General features: G+C 50.7%; 2 protein-coding genes across 3 annotated transcripts in view; both read right to left on the bottom strand.

Moving 5' to 3' along the window:
• Positions 1-783: 783 nt before the first annotated feature.
• SMIM12 (small integral membrane protein 12) lies at positions 784-5131 on the bottom strand. Of its 2 annotated transcripts, none has more exons than XM_061122455.1 (2): positions 5025-5131; positions 784-1704 (listed from the first exon to the last, which is right to left on the bottom strand). In XM_061122455.1, exon 2 carries the CDS (start codon positions 1697-1699, stop codon positions 1421-1423), a length of 279 nt encoding a protein of 92 aa, XP_060978438.1. In that variant the 5' UTR covers positions 1700-1704; positions 5025-5131; the 3' UTR covers positions 784-1420. The 2 variants fall into 2 exon arrangements, with proteins under 2 accessions (XP_060978438.1, XP_060978439.1); XM_061122456.1 differs by lacking the exon at positions 5025-5131 and adding an exon at positions 4783-4989.
• A 5806-nt stretch (positions 5132-10937) lies between these two features.
• DLGAP3 (DLG associated protein 3) overlaps positions 10938-21190 on the bottom strand; it is a 63786-nt gene continuing 53533 nt past the window's right edge. The window contains exons 9-12 of the mRNA XM_061122453.1: positions 13972-14456; positions 12951-13042; positions 12546-12689; positions 10938-11823 (exon numbers count right to left, since the gene is read on the bottom strand). Of these exons, the coding sequence (XP_060978436.1) occupies positions 11605-11823; positions 12546-12689; positions 12951-13042; positions 13972-14456 (940 nt within the window). The 3' untranslated portion in view covers positions 10938-11604. The remainder of the gene's footprint in view (positions 11824-12545; positions 12690-12950; positions 13043-13971; positions 14457-21190) is intronic.

Here is a 21190-nt window from a genome sequence, read left to right as displayed (position 1 = left end):
AGCTCCAACCGCCCTTCAGGGCAGATGTTCAGTTGTTACCCATTAAGACCCTTAAATTAATCATCCCACTTCATCCAGAATGCCATTTACTGTTCCTACCCCTCTCCTGTATTCCAAAACGCAGGAAAAGCCTCACATAAGATACTCTTGGCAGTACTTCTGAGTGAACAATCAAAAACAACCCACATGTCCAGCGACAGGGAAACAGTTAAAAAACAAACTATGCTATAGTCCCACTTGATGGGCAACTGGAAACAATTAGGGTTATGAAGACCGTGTGACAAGATGGGAAAGTGATTCTGATATGAAATACTATGTAAAAAGAGAATATAAAATTACATGTACAGTAATGATAAGTATCTAAAAACAACTAGGCCAAGAATTAGTGAAAAATACCAAAATGTTACCTTTTTATCTGTACTAAAGCCCTCGGAGTGTAGGTAACCATTTTTCAAACCGCGTGACAAATATTATGTATATATACTACTTTTGATGTGTGCATATGAATATTAAGTTGGAAAATTTGATGTTAATTGTCAAGCTCCCTGGTCTACTCTAATTTAGACTTTGAAAGTCTATAAGCCTCTTGTTATCATGATAAAAATGCCCATGGGAACCTGCGCCTCCAGGACTCTCCGTCTCCAGGATCCAACACAACCACACTAGTAAAACAAAGCTCCAGGGCCCTGAAGTCTTTAGTTAAAGGCCAATGTTATCCTACCTGGAGATGTCTGCACTTACATAACTCCTAAGGAGACCCCAAACACCACCTGGAAGATAGGATTAGATCAAAATGGTTCTCAGACGCCACTTTAATCAAGTTTTGCACTATACATTAATGGGGGGGGGGGGGGTGTGAAAGATGGTGATTGTTTTCAAGCTAATTCACCTGCCCCAAGGCAAACAGTCTGGGCTCCCAAGAACAGAAAACAGTGTTCCTTCCCAGGGGAATCCCCTCCCTGAGCTGCCAGGACAGGATTTCAGGGAGAATGAGCACAAAGGACAGGGCAAGCTAGTTAAGAGAGCCAGGTAGATCTGTGAACTCTCCCACCACCCCAATCCCAGCCACTCCCACTGGAGGCCAAACCGCCTTCCCACCGGGACTGACAGCCAGTGTTCGTTTCGTAACTCTCCCCCCAGTGGTGCGCCCAGCAGCGCAGAAGCCAGGGCAGTTGTGGCCACCATTCAGCTGAGGCGACCTTCAGGCCAGAACCCTCCCAGGCCTTCCTCTTCACTGGCCCCTCCGCTTCCAGCGTGTCTGCCTCGCCATAGCAGAGGCAGTGTGTGTGCAGCTGTAGGGGGGTGGGAGGGGCCAGAAGCAGCAATAAAGCAAATCAGATGTGGGTTCTGGGGCTGGGTCGATGTGGTGGCAGGACCAGCCATGGCCCATGGAAGGCCCCATCGGGCCCTGAGTCCTCCATTAGTTCTTCTCCGGGCGGTTTCTGTTCAGGACGGCTTTAGGAGCAAATTCCAGCTTGTCCTTAAGGCTCACGACCTGGGTGTGGTCCTTGCCTAGCAGCTCATCCAGCTTGCGCTCCTCCCGGCGCTCTGAGATGCTCTTCTCCTCCTCCACAGGCTGTGGCTCCTTCCCCCGGATGAACCATTCCAGGTGGTACCCCACAGCCCCGACCACGAAGGCCACGGGAAAGGTGACGTAGGGAGCATAGGTGCGCACCGCGGTCCAAAGCACAGGCCACATGGCATCTGCAGGAGAGCATAAGGCCGTTAGGCAGAAGCCGCGCCCGCCCCACCGAGCACGGGCAGCCCGCCGGGGCGCTCCGCTGACCAGGCGGCCTGGCACGGCGGCCTGAGCATCCACCCCGTGCAGAGCAATGCAAGAGGGCACCCCGCTTTATGCAACAGTGGGGTCCCTGAAACCATCTAGGCAATGTCAGAAGATTCCGTGTTAGGGAAGAGGACGAGAGTCTACTTTATGGACTACACTCTTTGACAGTTACACAACCACATATGGCAGTGTTCCCCACAAGAGACCCTCTGAGCCTTACCTGATAAAGCCTCAAGCCTGCTGGTGACCCCAGGCCCTCCCTGCACAGGTTGCCGACGTCTCAAGAGTCGGTAAGAGCCTTCCTCTGTTCTATATAATTCCTCCATCAGCAGAGCTAGCCACCCCTTCCCCACCACACACAATCCCACCATGAGTCTCCTGTCCTTTGCCCCGTGTAAAGAAGAAGGAACATATTTAGGCAGCCAAAACCATTACCCAACCAATCTGGATTTTAGGTAAAGAGATAATGGTTTTTTCCTATTCTGAACCCGACTTTCCTGACTAGACGAACCTCTTCAAATCTGCTGACCAAACCACTTTCAAAATACACTCTCTTCAACCAAAGCTATATCCTCATATTTACATAATAAGCTCTTAAAAAATATCACCAACCCATTATACATTCTCTGGACACACTAGAACTTGAAAATGAAAATTCTATGTTTTTGGGAAAAAAAAAAAAAACACCACTGTACAGAACTTCCCTGGTGATCCAGTGGTTAAGACTCCACGCTTCCAATGTAGGGGGCCTGGGTGCACTTCATGGTCAGGGAACTAGATCCCACATGTGGCTAGTAAGAGTTCAAATGCCACCAACTAGAGATTCTGCTTGCCACAACTGAGGCAGCGCACAGCCAAATAAATAGCAGCTAATAAAGAATCTGTCTGCCAATGCAGATGTGGGTTCGATCCCTGGGCCAGGAAGATCCCCTGGAGAAGGAAATGGCAACCCACTCCAGGATTCTTTCGTGGAGGAGTCCATGGACAGAGGAGCCTAGCAGGCTACAGTCCATGGAGTTGCAAAGAGTCAGACACTACTGAGTGACTAACAGTTTCACTTTTTTTTTTTTTTTTCATAAAACAAAACACAACACAGTACAAGCCATGGCAGAAAAACAAAGAAGTGGAATGGCCCTAGAGTTTCCAGAAATGAAGACAACACCAAAATAATGTAAAAACACACAAAGTGGGTCACTCTGATGGCCATTCAGGCTCAAATGATTATTATTAACAATTATCAAGGACTACTCACAAGTATCATGATAGTGATAGCTCCATTTATTGTGCACTAAGCACCAGACCTTGGGGTAAGCACATTATATATACAATGTCCTCTAATACACGTCCACTCTGTGATAGATGGCATGACCAGAGGGTTAAGTAATGTGCCGGAAAGTCTCAACTGAAACATCATTCCCTTTGTACCCCTGTAGGTGTTTCCCCAGCTCAGCTGTCTCTGGTCTACCTCACCAAAGATCAGATGACTCTCTCCCTCTCTCTTTGGTTCTACTTCTCTTTGGAGGAATCCCAGCATTTTGTGGACCCAAGATTATAATGGACCATCACCAGGGAAAAAACTGCAGGAGCAGCTCTGAGCTTGCGCTGAGTCCCTGTCTTAGCACCAGGCACTATGCCAGACAATTCACACACTAGTCATCACCTCATCTTCACAGGTGAAGATCACCTCTCTAAGGAAGGGATTACTAGTCCAGATTTTTGTTGAAGACCACAAAGGCTCAGGAACATAACCTTAACCGGCCCAAGATCACCAGAAATGACAGAGCCACTAATTGGAACCCAGGACTCTCCATCTTCAACACCTATGTTCCTTCAACTGGAAAGAACACACTGCAAATAGGTGTGTGTGTGTGTGTGAGCGCACAGTTCGCTTCACTCAGCCCTGTGCCTCTCTGTGACCCTATGGACTGGCTTCTGTCCAAATCCTGGTCTTGAAGACAGCTTCCTGCAATTCTTCCCCATCAACTTGGCACTTCACTACTTAGAAGAGCTTCTCTTTTTGAAAACTCTAAGATTTGTGATACACTCAGAGATTTGTGAAATGATAAGGACCCTTGAAGAATCTCAAACCTAATACTTCTTCATTTTCTTTCCTGTCTTGTAAGCAAGTCTTCTGTGAGTAAACACGTTCCCTGAACAGCAACTCTCCACGCAGATCACCCATTTGTCTTAACATATATGAAGAATGACTCCACCATGCTTTTCTCTCTCATATGCAGCCCAAGGTCTCCCTCTGTGGTTCATGTTCTAATCATCCCCAAACAACTTAATCCATTCATTTATTCAACATTGAGAGCATTAGACACTTTGTCTGTGTCACATATTGGGCTGGCCTAACCCATTTGTGTGCATTCCTCAAAACACTTTGCGGTCCAAAAGGGCAAGGCCCATGTTTGCGCGTGCCCACTGTGGCCTATCCATCCCCCATTCTTCCGACCCCGTCCGGCATTAAATGCTCAAAAAGTTTCTTGAATGAATAAGCAACTGGCTTGTGTAAAATCACCACAGTCATTCAACCACCCGCCCTCAAAAGGCGGCAGAACATAGCAGGCGCCTTTGCTGATCACAGGAAGCTAGATACTCTAACAAGTCATCCCTAAGGGGTCAAAATGAGAGGCAAAAGTGTCTGGCAAATACCGTGAGGCCTATTTCCAGCCCCGCACGGAGGGAGTCTGAGCGGGAAAAGGTCAAACGGGTTGCAGGGAAACCTGCCTTTGTGCCGGGGGCCCTGGAGGCCCAGTGAGATGAGAAACTGCAGTCAGGAGATTTGAGAACCGCTAACAAGGGCAAAGGAGACCAGACTGGGTGGAAAAATCAATCCTGACCGTCACTGAGACTGGTCCGGGGATGAGAGCGTTAAGGAGGTCAGGGTCCAAGGGTCTGCCCTTCGCCCTTCTCTGGGTTCCCGTTCCCCGGCCCCGGCCCCGGCCCCGGCCCCTGTCCCACCACGCTCACGACCTCGTCGGGTCCGTCCTCACCCACGTGCCTAAGGCCGAGAAGCCCTGACCGCTAAGTGTTCGCAGGGCGCTCAGACGCTCACGCCGAGCCCGGGGAAGAAAAGGGGGCCATCTCTTCTTCTCAGGCCTGGTCTGGGCCAGAGCCGACGCTAGGCATTACCCCTCCCCTAACTCAGAGGTCAAGGCCACGAGGCGTCACCACAGCTACGGGCGGCCCGGCAGCAGCTCCGAAAGAGGGACCGCCTGCCGTGAGGCCTGCTCACCTGCGCGAAAGTCCGCACACCACCGTCCGGACCCCGCCCTCCAGCCGAGCGCCGGGAGCCCAGACACCGCCTCTCCCAGCGGCCCGCGGGGCCTAGCCCCGGGACCCGCCCACTGGCGCCGGCTCCCTCGGAGCGCAGGGATTGGCTGAAAGGACTGGGGGAAGCTAGGCGCCCGCAACCGGCCGCGCCGAGCTGAGATGCCTACAGCGTCCCCTTCCGGCCGGGAGGTTTCTCAGTGACGTCACCACGGGCTTTCGTTTGGAGAAAGGCTTCAACTGATGTTGACTAGGAGGCTCGTAAGACTTTGGTCTGGGCACAGAAAAAAAAAAATAAAAAACATGACCCTTGACCTCAAGAAGGGCTCAGCAGAGTAAAATCTAGAACTCTTAAAAACTATTCCGATCTGGGCTAGCTTTCTAGCCGTGTGACGTTGGGAAACGTGTGACATTCAGCCGTCTGACTGAGCCTCCTTTCTCGCCTATGCATAGACGTAATAACACATTTTTCACGGGATGTTGAGAGAGTTGATGAGATAATGCATGCAAAGTGCTCTGCTGGCACATCGCAAGCAGGGAAATAGCATCAGTTCAGTTCAGTCGCTCAGTCGTGTCCAACGCTTCGCGACCCCATGGACCACAGAATGCCAGGCCTCCCTGTCCATCACCAACTCCCGGAGTGTACTCAAACTCATCTTCATTGAGTCGGTGATGCCATCCAAGCATCTCATCCTCTGTCATCCCCTTCTCCTCCTGCCCCCAATCCCTCCCAGCATCAGGGTCTTTTCAGATGAGTCAGCTCTTCGCATCAGGTAGCCAAAGTATTGGAGTTTCAGCTTCAACATCAATCCTTCCAATGAACACCCAGGACTGATCTCCTTTAGGATGGACTGGCTGGATCTCCTTGCAGTCCAAGGGACTCTCAAGAGTCTTCTCCAACACCACAGTTCAAAAGCATCACTTCTTCGGCGCTCAGCTTTCTTTATAGTCCAACTCTCACATTCATACATGACTAATGGAAAAACCATAGCCTTGACGAGAGGGACCTTTGTTGGCAAAGTAATGTCTCTGCTTTTTAACATGCTGTCTAGGTTGGTCATAACTTTCCCTGCAAGGAGTAAGCGTCTTTTAATTTCATGGCTGCAGACATCATCGGCAGTGATTTTGGAGCCCCCCAAAAAATAAAGTCAGCCACTGTTTCCACTGTTTCCCCATCTATTTGCCATGAAGTGATGGGACCAGATGCCATGATCTTAGTTTTCTGAATGTTGAGCTTTAAGCCAACTTCTTCAGTCTCCTTTCATACAAATAATTAAAATACAGTAACACCTGTGTCTTACTTGGCCCCCAGGTGCAAGTATTCACTCCCTCCTCTGTGTCCCCACTGTGCCCTGTACAGATGTCTATTTTATAGCGTATAGAAGAAGAAGGGAAAAAAAAAAAAAAAAAAAACAGTGTAGGCTTCATAACACCCCAACTAGCTCTACGTCACCACCCATGTGATGCAGCAGAAACACACACTAAATCCCTCCTCATCCACCTATAGAGACCACTGTTTCACACCTCCATGCCTTTATTTACACTTTTTCATCTACCTGGAATGCCCTTCCCACTTTTCTCTACCAAAGGAGCTCTGGCTTGTTTTTCAAGCTTAAAGGACACCTTGGTGGAAGCCTCGTAGATTGCATTATCAGGTTAGATCTGCTTCCTGTATGATCTCAAAGATCTCAATGCTAAGTTCTGACAATGGAGGAAGAGAAAAAGGAACTGATAAAGAATAAAGAAAGGTGCAGGAAACCGGGGACTTCCCTGGTGGTGCTGTGGCTAAGACTCTGTGCTCCCAATGCAGGGGACCCAGGTTTGATCCCCGGTCAGGGAACTAGCTCCCACATGCTGCAACTGAAAGATCCCTGAAGCCACAATGATGATCAAAGATCCCGTGCTGCAACTAAGACCCAGAACAGCCAAGTAAATAAGTTTTTGGAAAAGAAATGTATAGGAAACCACTATTAGCAGAAAGTGTTCACTAATTGAATATGTAGAGAGAAGAAAGCTATGACAAACCTAGACAGCATATTAAAAAGCAGAGATATCACTTTGCCAACAAAGGTCCGTCTAGTCTAAGCCAAGGTTTTTTCCAGTAGTCATGTATGGATGTGAGAGTTGGACCATAAAGAAAGCTGAGTGCTAAAGAATTGATGCTTTTGAACTGTGGTGGTGGAGACGACTCCTGAGAGTCCCTTGGACAGCAAGGAGATCAAACCAGTCCATCCTAAAGGAAATCAGTCCTGATATTCATTGGAAGGACTGATGCTGAAGCTGAAACTCCAATACTTCAGCCACCTGACGCGAAGAACTGACTCATTGGAAAAGACCTTGATGCTGGGAAAGATTGAGGGCAGGAGGAGAAGGGGACGACAGAGGATGAGATGGTTGGATGGCACTGTTGACTCAATGGACATGAGTCTGAGCAAACTCTGGAAGGTAGCGGAGGACAGAGGAACCCAGCGTGCTCAGTTCAGGGGGTTTTGCAAAGAGTCGGACTTGACTTCACGCTGAACAACAGCAGCAATAGAGAAGGGAACAGAATTGCCTACAACAGGCAATTAACATGTGCTAGGCATTGGGGATGCAAAAATAACTGGGACCACCTTTTCTCTCAGAGTTGTCTGACTAATGTGGAAACAGAAGGGTCTAGAAAATGAGAGAGTGTGCAAGATGTGATGACAGGAGTGTGCACAAGCAGCAGAGAGAAGGATCCCCAGGAAGAATCAGGGAAGACTCCCCAGAGGAACCTTGAGTCTCAAATGCTGGCAAGCAGTTCTGTTGCCTGAGAACTAAGTGGGGCTCCAGGACACAGACTTAGGAATCAGAGAATTGTAGATTCCCATGCTGGCCCTGCTGCCTGCTAATCTCAGAAAATCTGTTCACCCATTGTTGAAAAAAAAAAAAAAAATGACAAAGAGAGACTTTCCTGGTAGTCTAGTGGTTAAGATTTCACCTTCAGGGGGCGGGGGCATGTGCAGTTTCGATTCCTGATTGGGAGCTAAGATCCCACCTGCTGTCTGTCAAAAAAGTGAAAAAGAAAGAAAGAAAGAAAGAAACAACATTGTAACAAAGTCAATAAAGACTTTAAAATTGGTCCACATTAAAAAAAAATAATCTTAATAAAAAAAAAAATCCCTGGGTTGGGAAGATGCCCTGGAGAAGGGAAAGGCTACCCACTCCAGTTTTCTGACCTGGAAAATTCCATGGACTATGTAGTCCATGGGGTCGCAAAGAGTTGGATACGACTGAGCGACTTTCACACTTTCACACACTTCACTTTCATCTCCTCCTAAGTGCTTGGTAATTGGGTTTTGCTTTCACTTTATGTTTAGTATTCCTCAAATTCGGGCCTCCTTCTGCAATGTCCTATGTCCATTTATGGCATTATTTAGTAAGCCAAAAACTTGACTGACATTTTCAAGGCCTCTTCATCTTTGCATTAGTCCCCAGATCCAGTTTACAGCACCTAGGCCTCCTCAACGTCTCTCAACTTCAACATCATCCCTTACCTGGACCACCTTGGCAACTCCTTCAGTGGTCTCCCTGCCTTCCATTGTCTCCTTCAGTCCATTTCTTTCAAACATTTAAATAAAACCATGTAATCTCTAGCTTACACTCATGGGTCCCTTCCAGCCACATCTCCTTTATTTCCTCTCTACCCCTGTCCTGCCTGTCACCTCTCTCAGTGTCTGCTCTTCCCATCATCTACTACTGTACTGTACATCTAGTACTGTTCCATGACTTTGCCTAAGTGGGTCCATTTGCCTGAAATGAATGTCTTCCCTTTTCATCCCTGACTGCAAAACTCTAATTCATCCTGCAAGATCCAGTTCAAAAGCCCTCTCTTGCAGAAAGCTTTCCCAGACTTGCTGGCTGTTAGAGGCTCCCTCCTCTGGTCTCTTCAGCCCCCTGGGTGAATAGGCCTACCTTTGTGCCATAACTTTGTGTTTATGTGACTCGCTAAGCCAGATGGGAGCAACTCAGGGACTGGATCTAATCCTTCACATGTCCATGGAGCCCAGCACAACTACCTGGGCCACAACACCCTAAGGAGACTCCCCCCATCAGCTCCTCCATCAGCCCCACACGGGGAAACTTTAGACATCACGTCTGCAGCGGGATGCCTGCACAGTCTCAGATGCTGCCTGTCCTCTGCAATTCACTCCTATATACCTCTTGGTCCCAGCAAGCCTGGCCTAGTTTCTGGGAAAACATGTAGACTCATAAAAAGCTGTATAATGTAGAGGGTTAAACTTAGACTCAGCCATTTCCTGGCTTCATGATTTGGGGTAAGTTGTTGAACCTCTCCAAGCCTCAGTTTTTTCATCTGTAAAATGGAGTTGCTAACAACACCTGCCTTATAGGATTGCTCTGAGTATTGTCTAGTTCAAAATTCACCCAGGTCCCCACTTTCGAACCTCAGGATGATAAAGTCACTCAGCCAATGTCTCTCTTGGCAAGTCTGGGGATAACAGACTTATGAGCAGTTCTAGGTGAAACTTGAGAGAGCCAAACAATTTTAGTGTTCCCAAAACTGACCAGCATCAGAATCACCTCATTTGGTAAAAACTTATCCAAGGGCAAAGATTCTATTCACTTTGTCTTACATCAGAGCCCTCTTCACCTCCCAGTGGATAGAGGACCTCTTGCTTTTCATGTGGTCTTCCACACCAGCCTCTAAAATATCTGCTCATGTCACTCTCCTGTTCAAAACCCCTCCGTAGCTCCCCATGGCCCTCAGGACCCAGGCCCACCTTCCTCAAACTGACCCAAAAGCCCAGCATGATCAAGCCTCTGCACTCCCAATGCCCCTCTCTCCTCCAGGCTTCTGCACAGCTCTTCTCTGATCTCGTACATTCTTCACAACCCTCTTTCAGGGGCTAATACCTAGTCATCTCTCCCGCACTCACCCTTATAATGTAACTGCTCGCTTACTTATCTATTTTTCCCATACAGCTGCTAGCACCATAAGAGTAGAAACTTGTTCAGGGCTATCTTCACGGTGATGGACAGGGCCAACCATGGTTCTTGATAAATACTTGCTGAATAAATGAATGAGAAGAACTGGCTAGTCCAGAGGGACCCAGAAGAGCAGGCAACCCCACGGGAAGGTTCTTCCTCCTGCCTCAAGGTGACACGTCAGCCTGAGGACTGGAAAGATGACATTGTGGGTAGGAGCTGCCATCTTTTTCTGGGCTCAGAAGGCTGTAGAGCTAAAAGCTCAGGATTAACATTGGACAGACTTGGGTCAACGCTCTTAGCTCTGCCTGTGACTTTGGCCTAAACACTTGACCTCTCCTGAGCTCCAGCTTTCTCATCTGTTAGAAGATTGAGCTACATTCATGTAAAGCACTCACATCTTGCCTGACCCACAGCAAGCATCCAATAAACATTAGGTTTGGGATGCCACTTAGCTTCCCAGTAAAGTGCTGCTCTCTCTTTTGTTCCCCATCAATGTGCCCATGCAGTAGAGGCATCAGAAAATGTGATGGCACAGAACGGAACAGTTCCCAGAGCAGAGAGAACACTGGCTTTTTAGGGAAAAGAACACCAATGTTTGTTCACATCAGAGACAGCAGCCCTCCCCGTTTATGAAGCACACGCTTCCCTCTCGGGGGGCGGGGTGGGGGGAGGGAAGCCCAGGGAACTGGCAGGCATAAAGGAAGCCAGGCTGAACAGTATTTTCTCCCCAAGGAAGCCCCTTTCCCCCATCTGGCCCACGAAACCCCGCTCTCCCCAGATCAAGAATGTGGCTTCGGGCCTCCCCCCACCCCCCACCCCCCACCCCCCCCCCCACCCCCCCACGCAGGCACGCGCAGAAGTGGCTTCTTCTGGAGAGAGCAGCTGGCTCAAGTGCAGTTCTGCCGTTTTATTTTTCCTGGGATACTCAAGGGGATGTGGGAACAGCCACAGGTGTGGTGAGGGGAAGCCCCCATCTCCCCTCCCCAGCAGCTGGGGAAAGGGGAGAGGCCCAGGCGCCCTGGTCCTGGGTTGGTCCAGCCACTGTGGTCCCTGGGCCCGGTGGGCTGAGGGCTCAGGGGAGCGCCCCTGGGAGGGTGGGGCGGGCTCCTAGGCGGGGTTCGGGATTCTTCATAAAAAGCCACGAAGCTTGATTTCCCCACGAAGCCCAGCCCCGCGGGGTGAGGGGGGGGGCGGTGAGGAGAGGGGGGACGCAGAGCCCAGATGGGGGACCCGGCCCGGCCTGGCCCGTGGGGGGTTTGGGGGGGAGTAATGGCAGAGATGGTGCCCGTGGGGAGGAGGTGGGGACGAAGCGTCGGACCTCGAGGAAGAGGGGTCCCGGTGGGGGCACAGGGCGGAGAGGCACGGCCCCCAGCCCAGCCCGGGCGCCTTCGCGTGGGGTCAGGAAGGTAAAAAACCCACGAGCGCGTGACGGGCCGGAGGGGCCGGGGCGTGCGGTGCCGGCAGGGCGGGCGCACGGGGCGGCCCGCGTTCACAGTGACCTCGACGCTGGGTGTACAGTACGGGTAGAAAACCGCGGGCCCGGGCCCGGGCCCGGGCTGGGCGGGCCGGGCCGGTCACAGCCTGGTCTGGGCCTCGGGGATGTAGATCTCGATGCTGTCGGCGCTCTCGGTGGCCGAGCTGTGGCGGAAGGAGGCGGCGCGCTTGGCCGCCAGGAGCCGCTTGCGCGCTTCCTGCCGCTGCCGGTCCACCGAGTCCAGGGAGCGCTCCTTCACCGGAACACCCCGGCCCCGCGAGGGCTTCTTTGGTATCGGCGGAGGGACCTTCTTCTCCTCCTGCCGGCAGAGGGGCGGCACTTAGCTTGGAGGCGGGGTCCCGGCCGACTCCCCACCTCGCTCCCCCGCGGCCCCGAGGGGGTTCACAGCGCACACCTCTGACTAGTGAGCCAGGCTCTCGAGAGCGCGTGCGGGCCCCCCGAAGCCCCAGGGGTGCCTGTTCTGCCAAGGTCAAACCCACGTTTCATCTTAAAAAAAAAAAAAGGTGGACTCGTGCGCCCCCTGGTGGAGCCGTTTTCCACCTCTCGCATCAGAGAGAGGGTTCGCTTCCTCGCGGGGAACGGATGGATGCTCTCCCTCCAGACCCAGGGGGAGTGCAGCTCCCCTGACCTGGGCAAGACAATGGGGGTTCACATTCCAAGCTGCCGGGCCCCATCTCTGTGACGGTCTAGTGAGATGAGGGCTGAAGCTCCCCTCCGTGCCTAGAGCCAAGCTGAGGCCAGTCTGCCAATCTGACTTCCTCAAACTACAGCTGTAGCTTTCTTTGGTAAAGAAAGGGGCTCTTGCAGCTCAGGCAGTGATGAGGTGGTTCTTGTCTTGGAACCAAGCAGAGGGCAATGACCCGGAGGGTGGTAGTAGAGGGTCCCCATCACCTGTTCAGGGCTGCCTTGGCTGGCCAGGGTCTCCTCTCCTGCTTTCCTCTCCCCCCCACCCCCCCACACTCTCTGGGAAAGGGCATTTCCCAGGGTTTGGACTCTTGGCTTGAAGGGACCTCCCCCCACCTTAGGCTCCAGGAGTTTCCAGCTGTTGGCCTTGAGTTGCTGTAGCTCCAGGAACTTGAGGGTCACATCCTCGATAGAGAGCTGCAGGAGGTCCCAGAAACCCGCCAGGTCCTGGAAGGTGGGCACAGGGAACGCAGTGGGGTCCTGCAGTGGAAGGAGTCAGAGGGGAGGCATCCAGTCAGAGGGGCCTGAGCCCAAGCCAGGAGCTGAGAAAGCCCAACCCCACCCTCACTGTCCAGAAGTTCAGTCTGGGAGAGTGGAGTGGGGACTGGGAGGAGGGAGACAAGAGCGAGCCCAGACCTCTCTGTCATGGGCACAAATGCCTGGTCTCCCCGCCAGGTATCCATGCACTCTGGTCGTCTACCAGGTACACACACCTGAGGCTCCATGCCCACGATCACTCACCATGCTCTGCTGACACAGCCGGAAGAACTGCTGAACCTTTTGGGACAGGAGAAGTTGTGTGCTGCCCACGGCACTGCGGATTTTCTCCAGGACTGGAGAGCAAAAGGAGATGGGGGAGGGGAATGATGCCTCTCCTACCTCTGCCTCCAGGAAGTCTGCCTGGGATGACTCTGACCCCTGTTGTTATCTGGCACCATCTATCCGTCTGTCTCCTCCGGCCCCTCCCCATCCCATATACTCAAGATCCTAACAAGCAACTCCTGCGCCATTTCACCAAGAAGACTGACTCCCCAGACACTGATGTTTCTTCCATCATACGATCTACATTTCTTGACTGGCTATCCTCCTGTGTCCTCTTGCCTCCCATGCCAGAGGAGAGATGGAAATCAGCACCAGTCCAGCCCTACAGCCTTAGCCAGCCAGGTACTAGCTCAGTGACACCTCGCTGGCAGAACTTTGTCACCCATCAGAGTCCTTGGCTCACTGAGAATTACCAAATAATGTCATGTCCCTGACTCATCTTCTAGTCACGATCCTATCAGCTTGAGGGTTGGGCGGTAAACCGCTGTCTGCCCTCACACTGTACCTGCAGACCCCTCTGGCAGGACCATGTCTTCCTGGCTGAGTCTCCTTCCCTCAGGCCGCAGACAAGAGCTGACCCGCACACTGCCTCCCCCTCTGCCTGAAGGCCTGCTCTCACACCTGGATCAGACCTGGATTCCCAGCCAGCCCAGATGGAAATAGGGCCTCCTGGAATCTCCATGGCCTTGGGCTGGTAGCCGTCTCCTAGAAAGCCCAGCCCTTTCACTCGCTCACTCTCCCCCGTCCCAGCTCTGGCCTCTGAAGCTGCTCGCGCTTCCTTCCAGGAGCTCCCGGCACACTGCCCGTGGGAGCCACCAAGGCCTGGGGTCACGCCGCCAAGTGTGAGAAAGGCACGGTCACGCCCAGGGTCCTCCCGTATCCCGCCGTGGCCCGGCCACCGCCAGCCCCCAGGCCGCCGGCGCACCGAGCCCGCACTCACTCTCCTCCGGCAGTTCATAGTCCTCCGCCTCGCGCTCCATCTGCTGGCACCAGTGCTCCAGCTTCTCCACCTCCGCCCTCAGCATCTTGATGAACCACTCGCCATCCCGTGGGCAGGGGGACGTGCGGCCTGAGTCCGGGAGGCTACGTGAGCCGCGCTCCATCCAGGAGTCGCGGCGCCCGGACCCGGGGCCGGGGGTAGGGGCAGGGGCAGGGCCGGGCGACCCATCGGTGGCCGGCGGCTCGTACGGCAGTGGGTAGCCCTCGCGGTAGGCCCACTGGCCCTGCGTGTGGACCGTGCGGAAGACTGAGTAGGTGGGGGCCCGGGGCCCGGGCTGGGGCTCAGAGGCGTGCCTCTGGAAGGAGCGTCCGAATTGCAGGGCCTTGTCTTCTGTGGCCACGGTGGCCAGGCCGGCCAGGCCCTCCAGCTCCAGGTCAGCCTGCACGCCGGCTGTCACACTGTTGGAGCGCTTGAACCTCGCCCGCCTGGTGAGAGAGGTGGCGGTCATCTCTGCGCCTGCCTAGTCTCACCCCAGCCCTCACCTGCACCCCAGGGCAAAAGGACAACGAATGAGACAGGAAACCTACAAAGTGATGGACAGTCCTCCACCACCTTTAAATGTATCGGTCCTCGCCACAGGTGAGCACATAATATACCTACCTGTTGCACCGGTTCTAGACAGGGGTGATATTCAAAACATTAAACCACTTATACTCGATGGGCAGAACAGAGGCTGGCATATACCAATCGGACAGACATAGCCAAAGTGCTAGGGCATCACCCTGCAGAAGCTGGGCTGAGGCCCGCAGTCACCCAGCTGCGAAACAGCAGAGCCAGAATGTGGACCCAGGGCTGCCACACTCCACAGCCCAGGAACTCCTCACCACACCAGCTGCTAGAACATCAGGAGGAACTGTCTTAGAGCAGCTGGGGGAAGGAGGGTGGGCTGCAGCTGGGAGGACTTCTCCTCTAGGGACCCCAGGGCTCAGCACAGAGCCTGGCCAGACAGTCAGCTGGTGCCAAGAGAGCTGAATTAAGTTGTTGACAGGAATGATACAGGGCCTGGAAATTTCTTGTTTTTGAGTTAATAACATGCAAATCTTATGCAAAACAGAGTCAATTAGCCTTGTTATCCCCCCTGACCACCCCCACCCGACTGAGTTCAGTCAGAGTGAGGGCTCTTTTCTATGAAGAAGTCACTTCTCCCGAGGGGCAGGAGGTTGGGGTCAGACAACACTTAAAGAAAGGAGAGTCAGGAGACGCGGGGGTGGCAGGGAGAGATGAATAGAAGTTTGCGGTCTGGAAATTCACGGAGCAGGCAAGAAAAGCCCATGTGTCCGAGGCTACCTTCACTCTCATGGTCAGAAGAAAAAAGGGGTTGGGAGCTAGGTTTAGGGGCTCCTCCAGCTTCCTGGGAGACTCCCACAGCCCCCACAACTTCAGTCTTCCTCTTGCTGCCCAGGCCTTCTTTCCCTGCATGCTTTGCCTGCCTGCTTCCCTCCAGCTGGCGGGCTGCCTGCTGGGAGCCTGTTGCCATAGAAACCAGGCCCGGAAGGATGCGGCAGGACCCAGGAAAGAGAGACGCACTCATGTGCAGTCTCCAACCAGCCCTATGTCCCAACCCCCACCCAGAGAGAGAGAAAGCAAGAACATATCCACATTGCCTCCCACATGGTCTTCACCTTGCTGCCTGCCCTGTCTTGCCCTGGTCAGGACTTGTATCATTCCTACCTTGACTACTGGATCAGCCTCCTTTTAGACACCACTGCCTCCACTCAGTATAGCAGAGATGAGCACCAGACTAGAAGGCAGACCTGAGTTCCAATGCTGGCCTTGATGCTACGTGCCTTTGAGAAGTCACTCACCCTCCACCCAGACCACCTAGTATATAATATATGTATATGTGTATATAAAATACATTATATGGCATATATGAACATATATTACATATAAACACACACACATATATGATATAAAATGATAGGAATGGACCAGTACCATTGCCAAGGTACCTCCTTTCTCTAAAATTATACTTTGCAGGTGGGGGATAAGTGTAACAGGCAAGGGAGATTAAGAGGGACAAACTTCCGGCTACAAAATAGTATAAATAACTCACAGAGGTGAAATGTACAGCATGAGTAATATAGTCAATACTATTGTAGTAACTTTATATGGTGACAGATGGTAACTAGACTTATCGTGGTGACCACTGAAATATATATATATAGTGTATGGAAATACTGAATTTTTGCACCTGGCACTGCACAGCATTGTAGGTCAATTATACTGCAATAAAAATAATAAAATAATTTTTAGATAAAATAAAATTATACATTTTAAAAATTATATCTTATACAATTATACCTATGCATATTTTAGGATCTGGGGCCCAACTTTCCCTCACCAATCCACCCAGGACTAGAATAGTCTTTCTTTCTTTCTTTAATACTTATTTACTTATTTGGCTGTGCTGGGTCTTAGTCAAGGCACAAGGGATCTTTATTCTGAAGTGCAGGATCTTTAGTTGTGGCAAGAGAACTCAGTTGCAGCATGTAGGATCTATTAATAGTTCCCTGACCAAGGGTCAAACCTGGGCCCCCGGCATGGGGAGTGCAGAGTCTTAGCCACTGGACCACCAGGGAAGTCCCTGGAGTAGTCTTTCTGAAGCTGACCTCTGCCCAACTCATTCCCCTGCTCAGAACCATTTCATTACTCCCCACTGCCAACAAGATAGAGTCTAGGCTTCCTGGGCTGACATTTACTCTGGATGCAGTTCTCTCTGATCTTATCCCGCTTGCACCCTCCTTGCTCCCCAAGTAGATTCTCGTGGCCCTTACTTTAGCCTCTGCATTTGCTATTCCCACTTAAAAAGGCCTTCCTCCTCCTCATTCCCTGTTGGTTCCCTGCTCAAGTTCCCTCTTCTTCTGTGAGCCTTCCCTAGACCATCCTCAAAACCATTCCTCTCTCAGCTGTCTTCTTGCACATGGAGGCAGTCCCGCACTTTAGGGCTTCCCAGGTGGCTCAGTGGGTAAAGAATCTGCCTGCAGTGCAGGAGACACAGGTTCCATCCCTGGGTCAGGAAGATCCCCTGGAGAAAGGCACAGTAACTCACTTCAGTATTCTTGCCTGGGGAATCCCATGGACAGAGCAGCCTGCCAGGCTACAATCCGTAGGGTAGCAAAGAGTCAGACAGGACTGAGCACTCATACATGCCACTGTTTGGTTACATTGTTCTGTTTCTGGTGAGAGTTCTGTGTGTCTAACTGAACTATTAGGATGCCCTTTGGCTTCCTTTGAATATTTTTGTGCTTTGAGCTCCAGTTAGTCTCTGGCTCCTTCAGTGCTCCAGCAATGGCAAACCCCACTGGGAAAGGTGGGGCTTGCCCCAGTAAATACACTAGTGAAGATATGCCTTCCTTATTTGCTTTCCTGTTGCCCCCACAAAGCATGGATGTGTCTTTCGGTATCTGTGCCTTTCACTCTCCTCTGAGAGGTCCTGAGAAGATCACTCTGTGTCTTGATGGAAATAGGCCACACAGTCTGGAACTTCAGAAGCCTGAATGCCCCAGGCTACATCGTTCTCAAGTCAATACCTCAAGAAGCTCTCTCATCGTGTCTACTTGAAGGAAGACCAAAGAAATTGAGAAGCTTACAGGATTACTGGAAACACAATCTTTACCAACACTTCCAGCCAGGAGCCAAAGATCTGCACAGCGCAAGCAGGAATTGGTCATCCTTGAGCAAGTGGCACTTAAAACTAGCAGTGTAGGACTTCCCTGGTGGTCTAGTGGTTAAGAATTTGCCTGCCAGTGCAGGTGTTTGATCCCTGGTCCAGAAAGATTCCACATGCCGTGGGGCAACTAAACCCATGCCCCACAAGTGCTGAGCCCGGGTGCCTAGAACCTGTGCTCCGAAACAAGAGAAGTCACCGCGATGAGAACTGCGGGCACATCCACCAGAGAGTAGTCCCCGCTTGCTGCAACTACAGAAAACCTGCTCGCAGCAACGAAGACCCAGCGCAGCCAAAAATAAATCAACCATTTTAAAAATAAATAAAACCAGCAATGTAGGATAAGATTACCCAAGGAAAGAGCAATGGAACAAAGATGCCCTGGGAACACAGACATTTCAGGGGTTGGTGGAGACAGTGTAGCCCCAGATGTGTCTAAGCCAGAGACGAAAAGGAAGAAAATCAAGAGAAAGTCACCTAAAAGCAGATAGGAGACCAAAAAAGTGGGGAGCCCCCCAAAAAAGGGTCTCAATAGGGAATGAGCAGCCAATTGGAAAATGCAACCAATTGAGAACAAAAGGTGTTTACTGACTTGGCAACATGGAAGCCACTTGTGATCAGTCAGTTTGGTGGAGTTTGAGCGCAAATGCAGAGGTAAGAGGCTGTGAGAAAACTGGGAGTGTGTGCTTGAGCGCTCAGTCATATCTGACTCTTTGCGACCCTATGGACTGTATGTAGCCCGCCAGGCTCCTCTGTCCATGGGATTCTCCAGGCAGGGCGTAGAGAAAACTAGGCAAGACAATGGGCTTCCCTGGTGGCTCCTGTAATTCAGGAGACACAGGTTCCATCCCCAGGTTGGGAAGATCCCCTGGAGAAGGACATGGTAACCCACTCCAGTATTCTGGCCTGGGAAATCCCATGGACAGAGGAGCCTGGCTGGCTACAATCCATGGGGTCGAGAAGAGTCAGACACGACTTAGCGACTAAACCACCCCCACCACCAGGCAACTCCCAGAGAGCCTGGTGGAGAAGGGAGGAATAGAGAAGGCAATGTACTTTTAAGGAAGGGATAATGTGATTATCTGGCAATTATATCTCAATAGGACTGGGAGGAGGGACATTTTGTTGAGGATGGTTCTCACATGCTATATCCCTAAGGGGCAGGCAGAATAATGGCCCCCCAAGGAAGTCCAGGTCCCAGTTCCCACAACCTGTGAATATGTTAACTTCCACAGCAAAAAAGACTTTGCAGAAATGATCACATCAAGGATCTTGAGATCCTGCACTATCCAGTTGTATAAATTTTAGTCAAAAGAGTTCTTGTAAGTCAAAGAGGGGAGCAGGAAAGTCAGGATCAGAGAAGGCAATGGGACAACAGGATCAAGGCTGGAGTGACATCATGTGAGGACTCTACCCGCCACTGCTGGCTCTGAAACCAGAAATGGGCTACAAGCCAAGGAATGCAGACAGCCTCTCTAAACTGGAAAAGGTGATAAAATGGATGCTTTCCAGAGACTCCAGAAGGGATCAGTCCTGCCAACACCTTGATTTTAGCCCAGTGAAACCCAGTTCAGACTTCCAACCTCTAGAAATGTAAAATCATAAATACAGATTATTAGATGCTGCTAAATTTGTGACTATATATCCTATCAGCAATAGGTAACTAATGCAATTTGTAAAGAGAAATCAACTGAAGCTAGAGAAGAGAGAGGCAGTAATCCAAGGACCAGATATGAGGGGAATAAATAAAAACGAACATCCTCTGAACAGTTCAGTTCAGTTCAGTCGCTCAGTCGTGTCCGACTCTTTGCAACCCCATGAATAGCAGCACGCCAGGCCTCCCTGTCCACCTGAACAGTTAGCAAGTGCTAAAACACTTTACATGCTTTAATCAATATGCTCAATCATCACATTAGTATCACCCCGACTTACAGGTGAGAAAACTAAGACTTAGAGAAGCTAGGTGACTTCCTAAGACCTGACAGTATCAATTTAGGGCAGTCTGTCCACAGTGGCCAGCTCTTAAACCATGACATTCCACTGCCTCCCTAGGATTGAGGGAGAGGGGCAGCCTCAACCAGAAAGGCAGATACCTCAACCCCTGAGGCCAGACTGTTGGAGGAGGCAAGGGAAGAGATGCAAGCTAGAGGTTGGTCCAGAAATGGAAAGAGATCCCACCAGATGACCTCAATTGTTACAATAAAATACACAGGGAGGGGACTTCACTGGTGGTCCAGTGATTAAAACGACACGCTTTCACTACAGGTGGCACAGGTTTGACCCCAGGTCAGGTAACTAAGATCCCACTTGCCGCAGGGCATGTATGGCCAAAAAATAAAATATAAATTTAAAAAATAATAAAGTAAGCAGGGCTGTTGTCTGCTGGAGATTAGGGGGAAAGGAGGCTGGGGGAGGAAATGAGAATGAACAGCTTTTGGGGAGGCAGGCTAGCAGAGTGGTTAAGCATGTATGCTCTGGAGCCAGACTGCCTGGGTCCAAAGCCTAGCTCTATGGTTTGTGCCTCAGTTTCCTTATCTGTAAATGAGAATGATAACAGTACCTATTCATAGGACTGTTATGATAAATCTAAAAAACTTAACAGCACCTGGTCTGCCCATTGCAAATGTTAGCTATTATATGGTAAGGCAGGAAGGCTTGTAGCTTGCATTGAAAAGAAAGGGAGGTGGACAAATAAAATAATGGGAGTGTAGCACTGAGAACCCAGGAAGACCATTGTAGTTACTGATTATCATGATTGCTTTTGATCATTTCCATCTGTTCTCCCACAGCACTCTGAATAAAACCTCTTTTATACTCCATACCACACTGCATTATAGTTATGTAGTTGTATATCTGTCTCCCTTATCAAATTGGGCAGTTCCTCAAATAAACGTTGCTTGGGTGGTAGGTTGGTTGGTTTGCTGGTTGGAAGGAAGGATGGCAGAGACTACGAATCATCTCTCAATATCCATTTCCCTCCTCCCTTAATAATAGAATCCCACAGTTTTAAGTTAGACACATGGCCACTTCAAATAAAGATTCTTTTACCAATTCCCCTTGCAGTCAGGTGCAGCATGTGGTTAAGTTCTAGCTCATGGGATATAAGCAGAAGTAGAATGTGTAACTTTCAGAAAATGTTCCTAAAGGGAGAAGGTATGCCCTTCTTTGTTCCTTTCTCATCCTTGCTGTCCAGAATTCAGACATGATGGCTGAACCTCAAGCAGCCATTTTGGAACATGAGATGGGAGCCAAGTACTGAGGATGGAGGAGCAATAAAGTAGAAGAAGACTGGGTCCTGACACTGTGTAGCACCTACCAGCCCTCAACTGACTCTCTGGACTTCTAGGCAAGACAGAAATAAACTGTCATATTCGAGTCACTGTCATTTAGGAATTTTCTATAACTCACAGCCAAACCTAATCCTAACTCTAACAGATCCATTTTCAGGGTACTGAAGTCCAGGGCTTATGCCCCTATTTAGTTTTGGAT

Source organism: Dama dama, chromosome 20 (genome assembly GCF_033118175.1).
Source record: "Dama dama isolate Ldn47 chromosome 20, ASM3311817v1, whole genome shotgun sequence".
NCBI lineage: Eukaryota > Metazoa > Chordata > Mammalia > Artiodactyla > Cervidae > Dama > Dama dama.
This window is presented reverse-complemented; position numbering and strand designations above follow the sequence as displayed.